Below are 9,753 nucleotides of genomic sequence, written 5' to 3'. Positions count from 1 at the left end.
TGCTATCAACCTTTATAAACTTTATAAGAAATGATCATACTACCAAGTCCACTATTTCACTTTCTGCACTCACGCATACGGTGCTTTTACATTCCTTGACTTTCGTCCGGTTTTTCCATCAGGAATTGTTCATTTTCAACTGGATTTAGATAAAAGACAGGAAACTTCCACTTGAAAGAAGACGTAAACTAGTCGATCTTAAAATAAGCAGGGGCTCTGCTTCTTTGTTAGACGGGTCAGTGAAGCTATGTTTTGCATAAACAAGGCTTACGGAAGACGTAAGTTGGCAACAAGTGATGGTTAGGTTGAGATCCAAAGTAAATATGACAAGACAGTGCCAGAAAACTAGAGTTTCTGAGCATACAGAGAAATATGGGAGGCAATACAAAACCAAACGGACAAATTTGAATCTAAACACTACATTCAAAGAACAGCCACTGTAGCAACCATTGGACGATCTAAACTTCAAGAAAGGCACCAGATTCTGTCAAGGGGAAAATCTACTCAAAACACATTATCATACTAAATTAAAATCCAATGCTGCATTATCAAACTTTCACCAAAAATATCCCTGAAAGCATTCATGCTTCAGAACGACACAAAAAGAAAACGGGCGTGCAAAAATTGTACACAAGGAAACAGATTATGGGGCTTTGCCTAAACAGTTCGACAGTATCTAGTTTCTTCTAACAAAACTAGCTGCAAAACCAAGAAATCAACAGCAAGGCAAATATTAGCAGCAAGTAGCTCTATGTCTCAATAAACTAGTCAGATAGCAGCTCCCTTCGCCATTAAAAGGAAAAAAAAAACAGATAGCTCCAAACTATGCTATGTCTCTGATTCTCAAAAACAGAGTGTACTATTTTCAGTAGAACCTGCTAGCAGGACACAATACTTATAATATGTGAAACAAGCAACCAAACTCGAACCAGTACTAAGTAAATTCACAACCACAACCAAGCTGGACTGCTAGACTTAAGATAACCACAACATCAACGAGGCATTGTAGAATTTATTGCAGCACTAAACCACATATAGATCAGACAACAGGCACATTCAACAAGAGATCATCACAATCACAATAACGATAGAATATTCTGGCAATAAAATGAAGCAATTGTTGGATAAATTCTCCATCTGCCGAACTTTATGAGCAGTGCATATCACCATCTTTACCCAGCATCGAATCGTACCACAAAACCTAATTAGTCCGGCATTAGTACCGCATTGTCAAAACATGGCCTACTTAGGCTTAAAAAATTCGTCTCGCAAAGTAGTCGCAATCTGTGCAATTAGTTATTTTCTTAATCTTTTTAATACTCGATAGGGACTAAACTTTAGAGGAAGGGACCTCGTGAATTGGACCTGCCACTGCTAGTTGTGGTGCTGTGAACCAGTCAGTACATCATATATACACACAAAAAAAAGTAATATACAAGGATTCATTGATTGGGATTTGCAATCCATCTCTATCTGTCCCCAAGAGCTGTCCACATGCCTCAAAACGTCAGCAGCTAACAACAAGAAGCTGCATCAATATCATGCGTGGTTTTATTTTCCACAGGCCTCCGATGGTGTCTACACAAAACTGACTGCACCCCAAAGGAAACCAGGTTCATTTACATGATGTTAGCATGCTCCTCTTCTCCGTCTTCTCGTAATGGTCTTTGTGCTCGCATCGAACTTAGCTCCTCTCTCCGCTGTCAATGGATCCAGTCTCTAGTGTTAGTTGATGTCTGCGCACAAACACACTTATGTACACCTCTTCACTTGTCAACCATGGTCACCAGTAGTTAGTGGTCACTTCTTTCTCCGCTCTTGTTCTTCAAGCTTATTCCTAAGACCTTTTAGTGCGTGTACTACTTTTGGGTTCAGCTTGTGCTGCAGGAGTTTTCCTTGCAACGACGTGGACCTGTCAATTTTAGATTCATATAGAATGGATCAGAACGAAATTGTGCAGGCATTTTTGCAACTCCACAGGTGGATAGGTGAAGTTGTCTCTTTGATGCACAGAGCAAATCTTTGCAAAGATGTAACTTAAGACCTGGTTTCCTTCAGCTCTAGATCGAGTTCCTTTTCCGATTCTTTTATCTGCAGAGCCACAAGAAAATATTCTGTTATTATAATGTTTGACAAATTTGAATCCATGAAATGCAAACAAATTCAGGACTAACCTCTTTGACCAATCTTTTAGAGCTCCAGATAAGAGCACCCTACAAAATATACAATACAAACTACTTTAAATCATCACGAATGCAACATGTGAATATGTGGTGAAAAAGAAAGTAGCAACAAACACCATTATGTATGCTATAAGTATAAACTTTCAACTGCTCTCCATCATTCATCTTGTTCTGGATGATAATTTCCTCACAAATGTAAGCATAGTTACCATATTTCATATATTCAGATGAATAGATCATCATCCGTTGATCCCTATCATTTCCTATTCCTTTCTATGTTCTGAAATATAACAATCAGATTCATGTTTCCAAGAAAAGAACCAGCGAACATTTCTGGCAAAATTTATTCCATGACACTGATAAAATTTGTGGCAGAACTTAATAACAAAAGTACAATATTTTTTTTTTGCGAGAAAAATACTGAAAAAATGTCTATTGCCTGGTAGAGATAAATAAAGCAGCTTATCCTAGAAAGGAAGAAAACATACTTCTCCATGCGCTAATTGTTGCTCCAGTGCATCGGATGTCACTACCCACACTTTCGGGCAGCCATCTGCCACCAAAGCTTCGACCTGCATAGGTGAAAGAACCAGCAAAACACTCAGTACCTACATACTATGTATTTCATCTGTGTTCAGATATGAACTCATTTCAAGAGCATTTGCTCCAAAAATCATGTGCCCAAGTCCAGAGAAATATTGTAGTGCCAAAATTAACATTATAGTAAATGCCTCTTGATGAAATGGGAACAAACTGCATTACATTGGAGCAGCAAAATGCTCCTATATATTGTACTTCTATTGCAAATCCCTTTCTGTAGAATCTCTAAAGATTCAAACAGCTGGTTATGACACAGCTAGGATTAAGATGTACTGGCCTCCCTGCATGCTGTAACTGGCTCAATTACTTTTCTTTTCTTTTTAGGGTGGGGGGGGGGGGGGGGGGGGGGGGGGCGGGGTCATGTATCTTCATACAATAGGGCACTTTTGCCATAGACTGGTGAGTTTTTTAGAGTTCCAGGGAGAACCCCTGGCCCATTAGCATTGCTACCAGGACCAAATTCAGGTTCAAATGTTTACGGCATCAACCATCTGTCCCAAGAACAGAGCACAAACATGGCTCATGAGCCTTCAGTTCAGATATGAGGAAAAGGAAACTACCACCTCCAATGATCACTCAAGGACTACAGAAACAGCACTGGACTGCACCAAAAACATAGCCCAGATAACAAATTCGATCATCAACCATACACTGGTGAGTAGCGTCATAATTCTACACAAGGAACTCTAGCCAATGCTTCTGATGTGCAATTCCAACATGTACCTCCTTCTCAATCCAAGAATCAGCAGATAAGTCGGCAGAATATACAACATCGACCCTGTTCGATGAGGCAAAATCTGTATGTTAGGTTTTCTCTAATAAGTGCCTGTAAAGACCAAACAGAAATATTGAACTTCCACTTGGGGGGGGGGGTGGGGGGGGGGGGGGGGGGGGGGGGGGGGGGGGGGGAGACCTAGCACCGAAAGTCAATTTATAGCTTCTTACCCTTTATATGTTTCCTTATGTGTGGAAAGCCCTGAATTGGCAGCATCAAATACCACTACAACTTTTACCTCTGCAATATAATTGGGTAAAAAGATATAAAAGCCGCCATAAGATTGTACATGGCTATCAAGGAAATTAAAAATTGCTGAGAAAATGAAGGGGAAATGGTATTGTCATCAGGTAAAGAAAACCTGATTGAGTTATGTTCCACACTTGATTAGTCACATTCATCTGTAAGCTGTGACTAAATTTACTATAAATCGTAGTACACTAAGTAGTTCAACTTCGTATCAGCTCTAAGTTATTGCTGAAGTAGACAGCATGATTGGGACCCTTTTTCTTTTGAGAAACCACAGCTGAGACATTTTCACTATTATAACTGGTTTAATCCTTTAGAGCAGACCTCTTACTGCACTGAAAGATACCAGTTCATCAATGAGCGTTTGTCTAGCAATTTCTTGTCTCCCATTCATGAAATCCTTCTTAAGCTTTCCCCAGTAGCCACATACATTGTAGCCATCCACAAGAATAACTGGTGAAGCAATTTCCAAACCCTCATTTGTCCTATATTAAATGAAAAGGCAAAGTCAGCAACTCAGAATGACCAATTTGAATCGCCACTAATTTTAAGAGAATTGGATTTGAAAGGAAGGGCAAGCCTGACAAGTGAAGAGTGGAAGAAGGGTCCTCGTAGAAGTCTGTGTCATCAGGAAGCACTTCTTTTATTACTTTCTTTTTGCGGTACCTAGTAGCAGGCTGAGGTCCACTTGTTTGCCTCCTTTCCAATTCCTGAGAACAAAGGTTTAGGTAATTGTAACAACTAATGTGTTTTACTCTGAAAATGACGCACCGCATAACAAAGTAGAACTACTGTGAGTCCCAATGTTGGAGCTCGGGTTATGGCGTAGGTTGTAGGGAAAGGAGGTGGCTGGCTGAGGTCTGAATCCCCGGCGGCGAGGCTGCGACGCCATGCTGGCACCCGGCGTCGAGAGCGAGAGAGACACGGGAGCAGGAGAGATTGATCTCAATATCCAGCTAACCTTATTATTTCCCAACTAATGAGTACATATAGTTCAAACGATTAACACTCAACCACTCACACTGAACTGACAAAAGCTAAACATAGAAAGGCTATTCCTGCGGGCGATCCATGGTGACCGAGCATGGCGAGTAGTGGTGACCGCACCTGCTGGCTTGGTCTCAGCTGATCGCGAGAGCTGGCATGCGCATTGGCTGGCATGCAGCGCGCCTAGCCACGAGTGTGCTTCCTCCTTTCGTACACTTGACCCACCATAACACCCAACCATTTCTAACTACAAAAGCATTACATGCATCTGATAATCTGACCCCATGCCGGTCTTTTTTCTTTCTCGAAAACGCAGGAGAGCTGCGCATCATTATATTAAGAAGATAATAAAATGGGATAAGAACCCATACAACACACGCACACAAAACCACACACAACTCTACACACACACTCCGCTGCTGCTGCTGCTGTAAAGTTAACCTTGCATGCACTCAATGCATTTTTTGAAACAAGAATAAATGAATGCATCAAAGAAACACTTGATGCAGTTACAAACTTACAATATGCGATTGCAGAAATTTTATAAGGTGTTTAGCATGACATGAATTTAAGCACCGGAGGCAGATAGGCAATGGCAATGTTGGAATGGAAGTTTTAAAACTGAATGCAGGAAAAGTTACCTTCCAAAATTTTAGAATGCTCAAGTTCTGCTTAACATTAGATGTAATCCTAGGAGGCCGCGTCACCTACAAATAAGAGACATCTTTGTTAGGATGCTCCAACCGTACTGCTGATCTGTCTCAAATTGCAGAAATCCCACCTCCTAGGTTCAAGATAAGTGATCCCAGTGGAAAATAGTCAGCTTTAGCATAAACATGAATCTTTTTAATTTGATCTTAGGTGTGATGACATTGACAAGCTAGTTCTCTAGTACTATGATGCAATAGACGAACTTGCTAGGCCTTGAATTTCCAAAAATCCTGGATTCTGATGGAAGATAGACACTAGAGTAGTTAAAAATAATCCATTTTGAAGATTTGCAGTTTCTCCATGGATCACATATACTGAAAAGCTTAGTCAACTTTGGCCTCATTATTTGTAACTACTTGTCTGAAGTTGTTATGCTAGAAGTTCTAAAATATGTAATACAGTCATACAGATATTGAATGCATGCTGACATATATATACCATGTTTTTGGACTGCTCAAAATGTTCAGACCCGACAGTTTGACTGAAGTAAGAGATCTACTTTTGATGGGCTTAGATTGTGTCGTCATTCTATTTCAGATATATTGAACAAAACATACAAGAAAAGTATATGGTGCAGGCAGTACATATGGCAACTTTGGGTTTGCAATCTGCAAGAAGTAGGATTTTTTTATAAGGTGCAAGAACTAGGTTGGGGTAGCTTTGCAAAATCATTCATAATAGTATCCTGAAAACTTGCTGAAATCTGTTTATTGCTGCAGGACCGAAGTGCTGCCGCTACCTTTCACAAAAACACAGTTAAGCAGAGAAGGATGCTCCAACAGTCCAACTGTACTCCTGATCTGTCATAAATTGCAGAATTCCTATCTCCTAGGTTAAAGATAAGTGATCCCAATGTGTTCATAATCCTAAAATGCAATGCCTTAATAACTGTTGTGATGGTATCCCATTAGCATTCATTTTTCCTGGAAGATCTATTCTTAATAGAAGGAAGCCAGGAACCAATATACTTGGCCCTGTTCGCTTGTCTTATAATCCATACTTTTCAACTTGTTTTTTCGGCCAGAACAGTGTTTTCCTATGGCAACGAATCAGTGGAAACAGTGTTTCGGCTCAGTTTTTTCAGCTAAGCGAACGAGGTCATCTTTTTTTCCCCTGGCTATTCAATTGATTGAACCTTATACACCCATCAAATTTCCTTTCTTTCTTTTTCATCTCGTTTTCCATGTTCCCACTTCCAGTAAGAAGCAACAAAAATCCTGCCTGCGAACACCGTCTTCCCTGCATTACTCCATCCCGGGCGACTATCCCGCCCAAATCCGAGGCCACGGAATCGGAATTCAGTAGGAAGGGGACTGGGCCGAGCGGAGCCTGACCTTGTTGGTGCCCGCGGAGCCGCCGCCTCTGACGCCCTTGCTGTTGCCGTTGCCCTTGGCCATCGCCACCACGGTGGTAGCGGACGCGGAGTACGTGGCCGAGCTCGCCATCCGTGTTCGCCGGCCACGCTTGCCGCTGCCCTGGCCTCCCTCTACGCTACGAGAGCACTTGTGGTGGAGACTGAACTGCAGCTTCGCGGGCAGGAAGCGAGACAGCGAGAGTGTCGGCCGTGCGGGCAGGTCCGCCGCCGCCACTAGAACGGTGGTCCGTCACTCCTGCGCCGAGGGCGTATTCCCAGAAAACCGCCTCCGTGCCAAGACCTGCTAAAAAATGGAAACAACGCCAAAACCTTTGCTGTTATTTTTGTTTGAAAAATATAAGTGAAAATTACAAATACAAGTATTGGCCGAGTTAGAGTAGAAAAATATTTCAAAATTTTTGGTGGTGCCAATTTAGGGTGCGTTTGAATTTCAGCCACACCTCAACACATCACCGTTGTGACCCGCCATAGTTTCCTACACTGGTGTTTGGTTGACACGAAAGCTTAGGCTGCCATAAAAGCTTCGGACTCATTTTGTGCCATAGATTGTGGCATTCGATTTCTCCACTACGGCTGCGGCAGTGCCACAACTTGCCCGAACTTAATTATGGCAGAGTGTGACGTATAACCAAGCAGGCCCTACTCCATGAAGACACACACTATTATGCTTGCATATCTAGACATCTGAACTTATTATCTACTCCATATTCAGAACTGTAAGTCATTTTTTATATATATATATTTTACTACACGTCTAGATATAACGTACATGTAGGTGTGTAATAACAATTTAGAAATATTAGAATAACTTATAATTTAGAACGAAGGAAGCATTTGACGTCTGTTAATTCATGCCACTGAATTGTTTCATTTTTGGGTTGCACGCGGTAACCAATGAAAAAATGTAACACATCCATATAGCCACGAGAATCATATGCTAGTTATTTGGACCTCCAGTACGTGATATAGTAATTAACAAGTTAGGACCTATATGTTGCAAATTGATAATTTGAGGACTTAGATAGCACCATCAAACTCAAGTTCAGTGACCACTCATCATGAACGTCGTTATAAGTCGTCCTACGATGATCCAACCGTGAGGGAAATTCCGTTGACTTTTCTCAGTGCATGAGTGATAGATAGCTCTGCCGATTTTTTGTGCGCGTTTCAGTGGACACGTAGAGCCGGCCAACTCGCGTTGGGTGGCTCTGGTCGAAACCGTGTCCGTTGAACTCTTCTCTTCTCTTCTCAGCTTCCATTGGTGCGTCCTTCCTAAACAAGTAAACATCATTTGTTCTTGTTCATGAGATGATGACAGGGAGTTTCCGAGCTGCAACAACCTGCAATCATACAACGGCCGGGGCAAGAGAGGTTTGTTTGGGGTCAGATCATAATTGAGCCGAGGATTAAGTTATAGATGATGATGACTATCACCCTGTTCGCTTGATCGTTTCTTTGCCTTATAAGCCGTCTGATGCTATTTTGTTATCAGAGAAAAACATTGTATCATGACTGATAAGCATGGCAAACAGAGCCTAAATAAAGCTTGTTTGGATCTCATGAATAAACCAATATTTTCACATTTCATTGTTAGATTACTTTCCAATTCCTCTAAATTCCTAATAACCAAACAGAGCCTAAGGTAGTGTTTGGATGTAGATATTGGGACCCTGGATTTGGCTTTGGCATTGGCTACCCCTGTAATCCCATTGTTTGGATGGTTCTGGAATTGGCCGGAGGAATTGGCACCCAATATCGCGCACCTCTCCCGCACGAAGGAAAGACCCGACTCGAAAAAAAGAAGCGCAAGCGAGCGACTCCAGAGAGAGACGGCGGCGATGGCGGAGGCGACGGGAGGTTGATCCCACTGCGGATGCGCTATCTGCCGGCGAGCTCTCCCTCGCGCCCTCATTCTCGTACATCTTCGACCAACCTCCATCGTTATCCCTCCCTGTAGGTCCGTCTTCTTGCTAGTATCATCTACTTCCCCTTCCTGCTCAAATCCTCCTCCTTCGATCTGCGCCTACCCTCGCCGATTCATCCTTGCTCCTTTTCCCAATTCCCTTTCGGCATCTAGATCGATAGAGGCCTTCTTTCCTTCTCCCTCCATCGATTCACTCTTTCGAAACCCTAACCCTTTTTCTCTGTTTTTTGCAAGTTACTTCTGTCAAGTGTTCGTTGTTCTTCAGTTCGATTGAAGGTATGTGAAAGGACCTAGGATGCCGCCTAGAGGGGGGGGGGGGTGAATAGGCGTTTCTGAAAATTAACACCTTTAAATGCGGAAACGATAAGTAAAGAGAGTTTCCAAAATGGAAACTCCAAATAACGAGTAGTACCACCCCTCACAAGTTAGCCACAGAGTATATAAAAGATACTAAAAGAATCTAGGAGCCAAACACCTGCAACCAAAAAGTTAGAATACAATACAATTCAGTTTGGCGCAGGGGCTAATACCGGACGTGTCCGGTATGTATACCGGACGTGTCCGGTATTCACGACTTCAGTGGAACAGCCCCGATTTTGCTCCTTTTGATTTCTATCTTCAATCCAAACTGTAGGAAACTATTAGAGATAGTAATACACACAGAGTATCTGCAGAATAGCTAAAGCAACACAAATATCAAATGAAATGCGAATTGAGACACGATATTTGTTTTACCGAAGTTCGGACTCGTTTGAGTCCTACTCTCCGTTGAGGGGGCTGCGGGCGACCCAGCGAAGGTCAGCCCTAGAGGATACCACGAAGGTCACTCTAGCCGGAGTCTTTTCCAACTCCTTTTCCTCCTTCCACTAAATGATTCCGAGGCGGCGGAATCGACCGTTACAAACTTTCCAAAGCAACCACAATCTCTCGGTTGCTCTCTGGCGACGCC

The 9,753-nt window shown here is 42.3% G+C and overlaps 1 protein-coding gene across 2 annotated transcripts; it reads right to left on the bottom strand.

Annotated features, from left to right (window-relative positions):
• Positions 1 to 1,348: 1,348 nt before the first annotated feature.
• Positions 1,349 to 7,124, bottom strand: LOC136514712 (uncharacterized). 2 transcript variants are annotated; one of them, XM_066508458.1, is made up of 10 exons: positions 6,840 to 7,118; positions 5,436 to 5,501; positions 4,393 to 4,517; positions 4,132 to 4,292; positions 3,729 to 3,798; positions 3,507 to 3,561; positions 2,672 to 2,755; positions 2,175 to 2,213; positions 2,045 to 2,091; positions 1,349 to 1,912 (listed from the first exon to the last, which is right to left on the bottom strand). In XM_066508458.1, exons 1-10 carry the CDS (start codon positions 6,948 to 6,950, stop codon positions 1,801 to 1,803), a joined length of 870 nt encoding a protein of 289 aa, XP_066364555.1. In that variant the 5' UTR covers positions 6,951 to 7,118; the 3' UTR covers positions 1,349 to 1,800. The 2 variants fall into 2 exon arrangements, with proteins under 2 accessions (XP_066364555.1, XP_066364556.1); XM_066508459.1 differs by lacking the exon at positions 5,436 to 5,501 and having other exon boundaries at positions 6,840 to 7,124.
• Positions 7,125 to 9,753: the final 2,629 nt, after the last annotated feature.

The sequence above is a fragment of the Miscanthus floridulus genome, chromosome 2 (assembly GCF_019320115.1).
Source record: "Miscanthus floridulus cultivar M001 chromosome 2, ASM1932011v1, whole genome shotgun sequence".
In the NCBI taxonomy this organism is placed as follows: domain Eukaryota; kingdom Viridiplantae; phylum Streptophyta; class Magnoliopsida; order Poales; family Poaceae; genus Miscanthus; species Miscanthus floridulus.
Note: the sequence above shows the minus strand (reverse complement) of the source record. Positions and strands in the feature narration are given on the sequence as shown.